This window comes from Scophthalmus maximus, chromosome 10 (genome assembly GCF_022379125.1).
Source record: "Scophthalmus maximus strain ysfricsl-2021 chromosome 10, ASM2237912v1, whole genome shotgun sequence".
Taxonomy (NCBI): domain Eukaryota; kingdom Metazoa; phylum Chordata; class Actinopteri; order Pleuronectiformes; family Scophthalmidae; genus Scophthalmus; species Scophthalmus maximus.
Window position 1 is genome coordinate 23628570 of NC_061524.1, and position 13550 is coordinate 23642119.

A 13550-nucleotide genomic window follows, 5' to 3' on the forward strand; every position below is an offset into this window, starting at 1 on the left:
TGTGAGTTTCTTTGAATCTTTTCATCACCATCATTATTGTCATTATTATAATTATTGTCATTATTGTCATTGTCATTATTATTGTCATTCTTCTTCTTATTATTATTATTATTAGTGCCTGAGCGCTAACAGGCGTCGCTGTTACATAATATATGTATTTTATATATTTTATAATTTCTAAAGTTCAAAACAAAAATACAACAACATAAAAAAAAGTGAATTAATTGGAAGGTCTGTGGAGGTTCACCTGGTCATATGTTTACATTAGAGGGATCTTAAATAATTAAATTAACATATACAATACATTCTAATAATTATGAAAAATATTTAATGTAATTCTATTGTAATATGTTCTTGGGGATAGTGATAATTTAAATTTAAATATTGCCTTCACTGTGCTGCCAATTCATCATACTGATTTCATGGAGTTATTCTGTGATTAGAGCTTTTGATGCATCAAACAGTTTAACAAATAAAAAATTTGAGCACATAAATAAAAGCATTCCCCTGGACTCTGGTATAGTGTCCATTCTAAATATGAATTGATGATTGCTAACTAATTAAAATTAAAACTTAATTATTGTTATTTATGTATTCATATATTGTAACACATTACATTATCATAATAATGATGTGCATTTCTTTGACTTTTTATTGGCACAGGGCAAGTGCATTTTCAGAATTATACAGCCAGGTGTCATGATGTCTGCAGTAATATTTAAACTGCCTTATGGGGCCTTGGTTGCAACTTGGTCAGAATAAGTAAGTATAAATGTAAGTATATATGTGATATAGTATATAAGTATTTACTTGGCAGCTAAAGGACAGATTTGACTAAGAAAGAAAAGCCAGGGCTCATTCCAGACTCAATCATTTTATCTGAAACAATATCTTAATTACCAATAATTTCTCAATCTGAATCTATACAGCCACCTATCTACAAAAAAAGTATAAATCACCCCTTGAATTAATGTCATAAATAGTGTTGCACTGATCTGCACAAGACTTAATCTACTACAGCAAAAGTGGAATTTATCTAAAAACTATTTAATAACAAGAAAGTCTGACTGACAGTTTACACACACACACACACACACACACACACACACACACACACATCAGAGTCAAGAACATACAGATACCCTTGTATTTATTGGTGCGTTGGAAGCAGCACAAGAATACATCAACCACAATGAGGCAAGTCACGAAGTATTTTTTCACTGCTTCATGCGAAAGCAGAACACAATGATACACACTGACTTTGAACTAAGCATCTGTAGATTGCACCCATCTGTGTTTATAAGCCTGTACATTATGCAGCACTGGAAATATACACTGCCACCCCCCCACCCCCGTCTCAGATGTTATCCAATTATTGCCCCATCTGTTTCTGTTGCATATTTGGCACGGTCCCTGTTGTTGTTTGTGTACTGACTCTCTGTCATCACAAACCTCATCTGTCCTTTGTACTCACACACAAAATAAGCACTTGGACAACTGGCACGTCATGATCATGAGCAACAATTAAAAACAAAATGAGAGTTGTATTGTAGCTGTTATGACTTTTGCTGGTGTGCAGACCCTTCTCATATGCTTCTCATCCACTTGGATAGTGGAAGTGGGGTTTTAAACATAACCATTGCTCCACCGGGGACGATTTCCTCGTTATGGTAACAGTCTCTCCGCGACAGTCAAATGGCTTCGTTATCACGGTCAGCTTGTCCATGGCATTTTCCCCAGTACTGGGACAGTCTACAAATCTCCTGCAGGGGGCGGCAGCTCAGCACTCCTTCCTGGTCTTCAGCATCTTGCTGGCGTATTTGATAGGGATCCCCCAGCGTCTCATTAAATAGACATCAAACACATAGGCCATCCCTGGCTCCAGGCCCCCTATCACGGCTGTAGTGACGGCCCGCCGAGGATTCAGCTCCTGGAAATACTTGCAGAGAACTCTCTCGGTGTCGGAGCGGGACTCTGGCCCCAGACAGGGTGCCGTTAGACCTGATACTCCCCCGGCGTCAGGGTCACCGTTCCCCAGCTTTCTGCGGTACACGCAGTACAGGCTTCTTTCTTCTGTGCCCATCCAGGCCAGCGTGACACTGTTGCAACCGCGCAACCGGTTGAAGGATTTGATCTGCAAGGTGGAGGGCAGAGATGGGACCCCTCTGCGGTGGTAGGCAGAGGACGTCTGCATCTTGACCGAAGCCATCAGACCTCCTGGCAGAGCTAGGTCTGTAGAAGCAGAGCTGCTTTTGGTAGTCCCCTCTCTCTCTAAGTGGATGAGATAAGAAGGACTTCCGTGCAGCCAGATGTGTACTAACTCTCCCCCCACATCCTGCGAGGTCAAAACTTGACCTTTGCTGGACACGGTGACCTTGACCTTTTCGCCCCCACCACAGCTCTGCAATGTGAGGAGACCACTCTGCTGCCAACCCCGAGGACGGAAGTTGAAGAACTGCGCAGAGTTGGAGCCTCTGTCGTGGAAGGTCACCCACCTCAGCTCGCCCTCCCTCAGCGCAGTGGTGGACACACGAGCCTCCCCGTGCGTCCGGGCTAATGTCCCCTTGTACGCCGTGCTGGTGCCGTTCAGCCTGTCCATCACGAAGACGTCAAAGTAATACTGGGTGTCAGGCAGTAGCTCAGAGACGGTGCAAACACTCTCTGTCCCCTGACACACACACTGGAGGTCAGCGTGATCATCGGTATGGGAAGAAGTTGGACTCTGGGGTTCAGGGTCCCACTGCTGCCACCACCACTCTTTCAAAATTGGCCACACTGTCACTCTCCCCCTCCTCTCCTTCTTCTCTTGTGTCTGGTCTTTCTCTTTCTCTTGTCTCATGCTCTCTCTGGCAGCACAGAGGCTGGGGTAGTTTTGCTGAGAGTTGACGAGGACGCAGTAATCGTAACTTTTCTGTGGGTGGGGGAGGCTGCTTACGGAGGCGCTGGGCGCCCAGCTGAGGGTGACACTGGTCATGCCTACACCTAATGTGTGAACTTGAGGGTCAGCTGGGAGCAGAGGGAAGGTGCCGGAGGGGCCGGGGCCGTCATGGAGGGACACCGTAGCTCTGGTGTTGTACTCTTTGGAGCGCAGCCTCAGGATGTAGACGGAAGCCTGTGGGTAGGAGGGACCCCTGTAGGTGTCTACTGCGTTGCCAGCGAAGCTGTGTATCTTCTCCTCAGTCCCAGGACCTCGCCACCACACCTCGGGCACGCTCTTTTTAATGCTCCCTGTGAGGAAAGAAAATGTTCAGTCCCACCACTCAAAAACATGTTTCTCTCGTTTTACTAAACTTGGATGTTTGACCTTCACAGTGGAGCAAGATGGAAGTTCAAAGTTTGACACTAGATGGCTGTTTTCATATTCATCTGCGGAAAGAGGAAAGTTTCTCTGGGTTCACTCTGAATCTGAGAATAGACCCTTCAGTGAAGTAAAGTAGGAGATACAGCAGTTAAACTCGAAACCCAAAAAAATGTTAGCATGCAGATTCTGGATTTTGAAATCAGGGAGAATGATTCAAACTTTTTCGAGTTAATTTTTTTTTTGGAAAGTCACGACAAATTATCATTCAAAGCAAAATACTTTCACATGTTTTAAAATTTGTGTAGATAGGGATTAAAAATAATAAATAACAACATAATATACAATCCTTCACCGGGGTAATAATTGCTGGTTTTAAAGGAACAGTTTTACATTTTGAGAAAAAAACAAACAACTTTCTTGCTGACAGTGAGAGAACATGAGAGGAGCGATGTCTGTGTGCTAACTGTGAAGATGGAGTCCGAGTTTTTTTTTAGCATAAACCTTTGGATTGCCATGACGATGACCAGGTAGTCACTGTGCCCATTCAAGAAAAAGTTACATCAAACAACGCTTTGTAAAAACCAACTGTGTCTCCTCGAAATCACATTCATACACTGCTGTTGTGTTTTCCGAATGAAATATGTTTAACTTGATGACAGCGAGGTGTTCATGGTTGTGGGCGGACAAACAAAGTGCTTATGACCTGGATGGTCTCATCAAGGGTCCCGTCTGTGGTTAGGGTCCGGCAATGAAGCGCTTTGGTTGAGGTCAGGGGAAGATCCTTTCCTTAGTGGGTTAGGGTGAGATAGGATTTATAATGGTGTGGTGATTACAAGTGTAGATTTTGCTGCACAATTGGATATATCTGGCATAAATCAAAAACAATGTCTCCAAATTTTGCAACTTGTCAAATACCTGCATCGAAAGATATCCTCATTACGTTGATGGAAAACCAAATAAAAGTACAACTCCATGACAGTATATGAATCGACATGATTCTTTGATAGCATGGGCTCTGAGAAAGTGTTGGTAAATCCACAACTTGTTGTTTTACATTTGTGTTTGTGTATGGACTTAACAAAGATCCAACATGTTAATGAGCTTTAGGGTTCTCTTTTTTTAATTTTGGACTGAGCCATGCTAGATAAATAATAAACTTTTGCAAGAGAGCAAAATAGACATATTTCCCGAAATGGGAAGCCTTTGCAAGAAATCCTTAGTGGATTCCAGATGAATTTAAAGAGACAAATTATTAAATAGAATAGTACTATTAAATAAATAAAAGGGAGTAAGAAAAAAAATATATATAAATGATTGAATTGGGTTATCCTGGGGGGATTTGGTGCTGTCCCTGTCCTCCTTTTTATCATTTTTGTTTCTGTGTTTGTGGTTTTGTCTTTTCCAGTCTTATGTACCTTATTTCTAATTTTTGATTCGATGGAGTGGTCCCATTTCCTCCGTCGCTCTCAGACCCTGGGGAGGGAGCTGACTATCGAGGGATGTGCTCCTTTACCTTCTTTTCCTTGGGTTCACATCCCGGTTCGACCCACCAGGGCCTTTCTGTGTGGAGTTTGCATGTTCTCCTTGTGTGTGCGTGGGTTCTCTCCGGGTTCTCCGGCTTCCTCCCACAGTCCAAACACTTACATACTGGGGTCAGGATCACTGGAGACTCTAACTTGACCGTAGGTGTGAATGTGAGAGTGAATGGTTGTCTGTCTCTGTATGTTGCCCTGCGATACATTGGCAACCTGTCCAGGGTGTGACCCCGCCTCTCGCCCAATGTCAGCTGGGATTGGCTCCAGCCCCCCGCGACCCTTAATGGATAAAGCGGTATAGATCATGGATGAAATGGGGGATGTTTTTGATTTAAAATTAAGGCGAAGTGAGCAGCAATAGCCTCAAGTAACTATAGAAGTGTAATTTTACCGGCCACATTATCAAAATGTAACATCTGTGAGGGGGGTCTTTTCTACACCACAGCAATAACTGCTTGCACATTTACTTTTAATGCACGAGTTTGTTACATGACACAATGAGTAAAACCTTTAGTTAGATTCAACTGTGTGGTATGTGGTATATGAACGCATCATAAACATTGTACACGCATTACACAGTACAAATTACACGGCACACGTTGCCAGTACCTCACAATCAAACCACAAACTACCGGGCGCACCAGGTCTGGATACTGAGCAGCTGACAAGTGAGCAGTTAAATAGACAAACACATGAAATGCCAATTGCCACTTAAAAAATTGCTGCCAGTATTTTCATTCATACCTCAAGTGTTTTTCATTTTGAAGTACACACTCTTCACTTGACTGACGCGGCTGGCGAACCAACACGAGCCGACCCGTCAACACTCTTCTCCACTGTTCATCTCTCCTCCAGAGGAGGAATCGCTCCTCAAATCAGACCAAACATTACAGAATCAAAGTGAATTATTCAGGCTGCTGATGGGGACCCATGAGCTCAGCGTCTGAATGATTCATGTCTCATTTTATAACTTCATAATGTTACTTTACCATGTAGAGGAGCCTGTTCAGCTAACCTGGAAAAGACCTCGTTAAAAACTCCAAGACATATTTTCTTATCCATAAATCTGCCCGTTTGGGGCTCCTTCACAGATTGGATTCCTTAGTTTGATAAGCACAAAATATTGCAGACTAAGGTCAAATTTGATGCTATTGTTTGATGTTTGATTGACAAGTCGTCAGTCATTCTAGCTTTAATCGTGTCTTATGACATTTTAAAAACCCAAGTCCTCACAGAAAATGTATTGCAATGTGACAACCAGATGTGATTACATTAACTGTCTGTGTTCCCAGCAAAGATAGTGGGTGGTATTTAGAAAAAATATAAAGCTTCTTTTTCATGCATTGAAATTGAACAAATGGGTCAATGTTCAGATGATAAGAAGGCGTAGATTATAAATAAAATCTGTCTTATGAATTTGTGACAAAGAAATTTAGAGACGAGAGACTTTTGAAAATTCACAGGCCGCTGATATTGAACGATAGGGTTGGTTCATCGGTCTATAAATATGATTATATAGTTATGTTTTACACCAATTAAAAGACAAACAATGCAAAGACTAAAGACGTGTGTGCGACCTGACATTTTCTGGTTGTAAAACTGTTCCAAAAGACTTAACTTTTACTCTTCTACAAATTCAAAGTTAGTCAGATTTGAATGTCTGCCCTCCTTTAATTCCCTCTCTGTGCTATCGTGATGCTAATGTCTCACTGATTGTCTTGTCCAAGTCCGGCAACGTGATGATCTTCAGGGTAAAGTGTGTGTCTGGAGGTGTGTGTTGTGGGGGTTTTACGGGCCACTCACACTGCAGGTTCTTCAGGGGTTTGTCTTTCAGGGTGCGGGCGGCCAAGCTCCATTCGATGGGGCGGTCACAGGGGCTGACGGTCAGCGACATCGCCGGAGCCTTCTTCTTCAGTGTGAAGTAGAGCCTGCGGAGAAACACCGCAGGATAACTGGCGAGGCGTGGTTTGATTCATCACAGGGAAAGTCAAACAGATAACATCTTGTTTCCATTCAGCTGCAAGGTGATGGATGAGAAGACAAGATATATCTCCCAGTGCATACTGTGCAACATCCTTTCATTTGGTCGGACGATCTGCTGATATGGTGGGCTGGTTGCAATTTTCATTCCTGAAGTTTGGCAATTTGAACGTTGCAGCTGTTTCAAACATTTGCCAAAAATGCTCTTTTTTCCATTTGCCGACATGCTGATTAGCAATCTGATAGCAGATCATGACCTGGGAGTCAGACGATAAGGCTGCATTGACAGTTTCAGATGGATATCTGCCTGTCCGTCCGCCTATCTGCGATCGTGCTTCGCATATTAACTATTGTGTTCATTGTGATGTGATCGGAACTTTTAAATCAACGTTAGGCTGTTTGCAACCACAAAGTCAATCCTTATTAATCCAAATTGTTTCAACAGTTAATAACCCTTCATGAAAATTAAGTAAGTGCATGGTCATTTGTTGATTACAGTTATCTAATTAAAAACAAACACCATTATTCATGATCCTGTGCAGATGGCGTTTGTTCCCAACCAGATGTGCGACACTGTCATTCTCAAGGGCGCTTTGTGGCGTATTTCATAGTGTGATTCTTTTCTGATTCAGTGTCTTCCCTGCGATATTCGCCGTGCAGTTCTGCACGGCTGCACTGATGGACAGACTGCGGCACATGGGGAGATGCATTTCGGAATTTTCAGCTCCCAGTTTTGGAAAAACAGGAACTGGCACTGTCAGGTCGGGTTCGGGCCAAGTGGGCTCCACTTCCCCCCACTCGCTCTACAGTGGTTCTGGAATCAGCCAGTGTCTCAGAGAAGGTGGTTGGTGGATGGCTGGTGTGTCGTTACTGGAGTGGGAACAAGGGCAGGTCTGATGAGCAGGCCCCCCCAAAAAAATATAGAAAAATCTTTTTTTCTGCGAATGAGAATTTGGTGTTGAGTTTTAAAAACTCATTTACTTGAGTGAAAGATTCCGCTTGTTGCAAATGCAAAACAAACTGCTGCAAGAATCCTCTGCTGGGTTGAAAAGTTTTCTGGCTCACAAGTGAAGTTTCGCTGTTTGTTTTTCTTCATCACAGTGAATTATTTATCTCTGAATCCGGGGCTGGTGGGCGGAGAGAACAAATCATCTGCAGACGTTGCGTTCGGCTGGTTGTGACAGGTGTTTTCTGACTTTACATAGACTGGAGGTTCTTTGCTGTTGTTCTCCCACACGCTTGATGTATCGACTTGTCGTTCCTTATGTCCCAACTGTCTTCATTTTAATGGTTTTTAATCTGGTTGGTGTTTAATACTGTTAATTATACATGAGTGGATATTGTTATGCTAATGTTCCAATGCAAGATACAGTTTGACTCTTTCTTTTCCTGGTATTAGTATGTTTAGATTAATATTCTACTGCCACTTGAATTAGCAGAAGTTGGATTTATCAATTTATTTCTTATCGATAAGTTTGACATCTCTGCACATTTGTTAAATCATTTCCAGCTGTCAAACAGCTGGTGGTGGAAAGTAACAAGGCACATTCAGTCAGGGACTGTACTCAAGTAAAGTTTTAACAATGTTTTGAAGTATTTCCATTATATGTCATTGGCAAATATTATACTTTACCCCTTTTATTTTTGAATTACTTTAGTTACTTTGAAGATTCAGTTTAATAATTCTAAATATAATCAACAATGCATAAATTACTATAGGTTAATATTATATACAATGAAATACATTGCCATCCCTGTGCGACTATTCAAAAGCTTCCCAGCACAAGTCATTGAAATTAGACCCACATTTACCAGCTGCCACATTAAAGTGACACATTAATGCAAATATGAATTGTTATGACATAGTAACTTACAAAAATGGGCCGTTTTTCTGTTAGTACTGTAAGTATATTGTCATGCGTGACTTTCATTAGTATTTGTGCACTGTGGTACTGATCTGAGAACTTTTTCCATCACTCATCACAGCACATCAACAGACACAGGTGATACAGTTTCACCCATTCTTCTTGCTCAGGATTCCCTCAACTGGATGGTTAATTGATTATGTTGAGAAAATAATCGACATATAACTGTAATTGATATTGATAGATTATCAATATAATGTTGCTGCTCCGATGGCAACAAACTCCGGTCCACGCACCTACCTGCGAGTTCGTCCTTTGGGGAGAGTTACAGAGGTGAGCTTCCCCTCCGGTAACCAAGTAGTGGGCCGAAGTGGTACCTCGTTCTCAGGTGCCAGAGCCGAGTGCACCTGGGGCCATGGCGAGACACAGAGCAGCGCCAGAGCTGCACTCAGGCGCCAGGACAGGGACGCTAGTGTCATCGCAGGTTCCTGACTTCTGCCTATTTCACCCGGTGACTTTCCTCAGTGTCCACGTCCCAGGCTCTGTAAACGCATGGAAAGGTCAAGCACATCACTCACACACACACACAGACACACACAGACACAGACACACACACACACACACAGACACACACACACACACACACACACACACAGACACAGACACACAGACAGACACACAGACACACACACACACACACAGACAGACAGACACACACACAAACACATAGACACACAGACACAGACACACAGACACACACACACACACACACACACACACAGACACACACAGACACAGACACATAGACACACAGACACACACACACACACACACACACACACACACACACAGACAAACACAGACACAGACACACAGACAGACACACACAGACACACACACACACACAGACAGACAGACACACACACAAACACATAGACACACAGACACAGACACACAGACACACACACACACACACACAGACACACACACACACACACACACACACAGACACACACACACAGACAGACAGACACACACACACACACACATAGACACACAGACACAGACACACACACACACACACACACACACAGACAGACACACACACACACACACACACACACACAGACAGACACATACACACACACATAGACACACAGACACAGACACACACACACACACACACACAGACACACACACACACACACAGACAGACAGACACACAAACACACACACGCACGCACACACACACAGACAGACACATACACACACACATAGACACACAGACACAGACACACACACACACACACACACACACACAGACACACACACACACACACACACACACAGACAGACAGACACACAAACACACACACACGCACGCACACACACACGCACACTCAGACACACACACACACACACACACACACACACATACACACAGACACACACACACAGACACACACACACACACACACACACACACACACACACACACACACACACGCACGCTCAGACACACACACACACACCCACACACACACACACACGCACGCTCAGACACACACACACACACACACTCACACACACACACACACACACACACACGCACGCTCAGACACGGTAATGCACTCAAACACTTTGTTAAATTTCTGCAGTGCCATTCACCCAGACACTAAAGAGCTGTAGCGGCTGATGATTCACTGATATGAAGAAACTTCCTTTCCCATTCAGACAGAATTATTCATGCAGGGGCGAAGAAATTGCTGTGCTATATTACTCTGGGATGTGTGTGTGTGTGTGTGTGTGTAGCACAGCTTGACACTCAGTGTATAAAAAATCACCCGTCGCACCACTTTTTCAAAGTGTGAAGCGGGTTGTTAATATCGCTCTGAAGTTCGACGTCTTTACATCTACATGTCTATTTTTAGGTGGGGAGTTCAAATGGGTCTGTTCTCCAAATATCCCTTCAAGAGATTGTATGAGGAGAGCGTGACGCCACACCGATGTGGAGTGAGGTACACAAACAACAGCTGGAGCTGCTCCCACGTGGTCAGATCCAATCAGCATGCATAAAGGCAAGAGAAACTTATATCCGATTTGTCTGTCTCTCTCTTTCATCCTGTCCTCTGTTTAATTCCTTTCACACTTTACTAGTGTTTCCTGGGTTTATTTATACGCGGGGTGAGACTGTGTGTGTGGTTGTGATTTAATAAAAGCAGAGAGGATGATTACAGGTCTCAGTGTTCTTTTTCTCCCCAGAGAAGGAGCCTTTGTTCAAAGTCGCAGTGTTCACAAACACACTCCCCGCTTTCCCTCTAACAAGGTGTATTATGTCGGTGCTGCGCCCTATGGATCAGATGACAATCACAGTGGAACCACGGAGGCGGCTGCAGAAGGTACATCTGAGTCTGTCGGGGCCCCGGGACGCTCGGAGAATCCAAACCCAACAAAACAGTCGCACAGCTACAAAGTCGCACAGAGAGTTGCCTGCTCATTATCCCTGCACAGAAAGAGGGGAGTGAACGAGCCATAAAGCTTCAACTGTGAGACATGCAGCGGGAGAGAGGCGGATTGAGATGGGCGGGAGGGAGGAGGGGAGGGCTGGGCTGAGGAAATGGAGAGCAGGAAGCGGAGGATGCTGGATCCTAGAGTAATTAGAAGGAAGGAGACGGAGCACAAAAAAGGAGGGAAAAAGTGCAACAGGAAAAGAGGAGGCTGGAAACGTAGAGAGAAGAAATCAAATATGTCCATGCAATTGAAAATGCTTCTATGTTTCATCCAGACACGAGGGTCTGACTGGTGTTTTTCTGGAGCCTCCACGTCCAACGGGTTAATTCATCACATATTACCAGACGGCGGCACAACCTCACACTCCCCCTCGTTCCAAACTTGACAGAGACGAGCACGAGAAGCGTGGCGGGCTCGTTCCTTCAAAACGCACCCGCTGATGAAATATGCATTCAGCTCCTCGGCAAATTATGGCCAATTGAATTTTCATGAGGCAAAAAGGCAGGGTCTTTTAAATGAGTTCTCCATGTTTCTACCAGACTTTCTGTATACTATACCCCCCCCCCCCCCCACAGAGGGACAGGTTGAGTACTGTTTGCTATCTTAGCGGATCTTCCATCTCCATGCTCTGGCAGGACCATCTGCCTTCTGTTATCTGTGGGCAGGGACAGATTAAATGACATGGGGTGGTCCCTGCAGGACCCCCCCCGCCCCCCCCCCCAAAACCACTACAGGACGAAGAACTGACCTGTGGTTCATGGCGGGGGTTGACGAGATGATGGAGGACTAATATGCAACGACCATGGAACTTGATGGGATTTCACGGCTGATTTTCCACCTCGCTGCGTGTATACGTGAATCTATTAACCCTTCGTCTGTCTTCCTTACTCTCATCGTCCCTTTGTGCCTGCATCTCCCATCCTCCTTGTCTTACTTATGTCCCTCTCACACACTTTTTAGTATCGGGACACGTCTTGTCACGTACTTCATGTCTACCCTTCCTCTGTGATCACTGCCCCCCTCCCCAGTCATACTTTCACCTTTCAAATCACAACAGAATTATCGGTTTTCACCGAGAAATAACGGGTACGGTGACGCAGATAACGCAACATCAGACTTGAACCTTGCAAATACGTGACGAAAAGTGCCCTGCATCCGTCTCCAGAGACCACACACACACACAGGCTCACTCACTCGGAAAGAACTGATCCAAAGACACAAGTTGCTGACTTACACATCAAGTTGAAATTTGAGATGCTGACGCACACACACACACGCACACACACACACTAACACACGCACGCACACGCTCAGCGAGGACAACAACAAGCATGCATGCGTCTCCCTTACCTTGTCCCAGTGCACGCTCTCCCTCTCCAGCGCAGGGAGTGAGGGATGGGATCAGATGGGAGAGGGAGTGAGGATGGAGGAGGAGGAGGAGGAGGAGAGGGTGATGAGAGCCGCTTGCAAAGAGAGGAGGAGCGACAGCAGGTTGTTGTCGGGTGCTCCACCGACTCCGTGTCCCACGAGGTGTCTCTTCAGGGCTCAGGTGTCCCAGCTCCCGTGTGTCCTGCTGAGGTTCAGAGCTGCCCCATGCAGGCTCCCGTCTCTCGGTCCTTCACACCTGGAGGCTTGTCCTTCTGGCCACTGTGTGAATGTCATCCGGTCCTCCTCTCTCCTTGTGTGGCCTCTGTCTCTCTCCTTTTCCACCTCCTGTTGGTTTTCTTTTTCTTCTCCTTCCGCTTCTTCCCTCTGTTTACCTGAGCTTGAGGGGGCATGTGTAGTCAAGAGCAGCGTTAAGGGGAGCTGATGTAAAAGTTAAACACATTACCCGTTCTCTGGCTGCTCTGGTAATATCTGTTAGCAGAAGGAGGTTACTCTCTCTGTGCCCTTATCGCGTGTTCAATCAGGTGTATGAGTGAACATGTTTAGATGGAAGAACGGCCCTTCGGACACGTGATGGATTCACGCAGATATTTCATGACATTGCTGCCTTTTTTTTTTATTTTACTTGTTCTCACAGTGCCAAGCAAACATTTGAAGTGTTTTTTTGTGAAAACATAAGAAGGTTTGACCTTCACTTCTTTCATGACATTATTTTGAATGACCAAACTGTGTTTAAATTAGATTTAATTAAGCTTAAATATTAGATATTACCATTTACAATGACAATATGAGTCCCTTCTTACTGATCCATATTTGATTTCATTGGATTCTGGGGTGTCAATTGGATTCAAATTCACAAAATATGTAGTTTTTAATGTGAGGTTGATAATATATATAATATATATGACATCAAATTAATAAATGAATATATTTTACTGGTGTTTGACTACACAATTACTGGACTGGTCAGAC

The 13550-nt window shown here is 44.3% G+C and overlaps 1 protein-coding gene across 1 annotated transcript; it reads right to left on the reverse strand.

Annotated features, from left to right (window-relative positions):
- Window positions 1-1124: 1124 nt before the first annotated feature.
- On the reverse strand, window positions 1125-12838 carry ndnfl (neuron-derived neurotrophic factor, like). The gene is made up of 4 exons (XM_035605167.2): window positions 12543-12838; window positions 8982-9223; window positions 6640-6764; window positions 1125-3228 (listed from the first exon to the last, which is right to left on the reverse strand). Exons 2-4 carry the CDS (start codon window positions 9158-9160, stop codon window positions 1781-1783), a joined length of 1752 nt encoding a protein of 583 aa, XP_035461060.1. The 5' UTR covers window positions 9161-9223; window positions 12543-12838; the 3' UTR covers window positions 1125-1780.
- Window positions 12839-13550: the final 712 nt, after the last annotated feature.

What these genes read in the sequence shown, in the direction of transcription:
- ndnfl (XM_035605167.2), bottom strand. Translation starts at nt 9,160, where the DNA reads ATGACACTAGCGTCCCTGTCCTGGCGCCTGAGTGCAGCTCTGGCGCTG. An exon ending in CCCAAAGGACGAACTCGCAG is followed by an intron (nt 6,765 to 8,981) that starts GTAGGTGCGTGG and finishes GTTTCTCCGCAG; the next exon opens with GCTCTACTTCACACTGAAGA. An exon ending in ACCCCTGAAGAACCTGCAGT is followed by an intron (nt 3,229 to 6,639) that starts GTGAGTGGCCCG and finishes CTTTCCTCACAG; the next exon opens with GGAGCATTAAAAAGAGCGTG.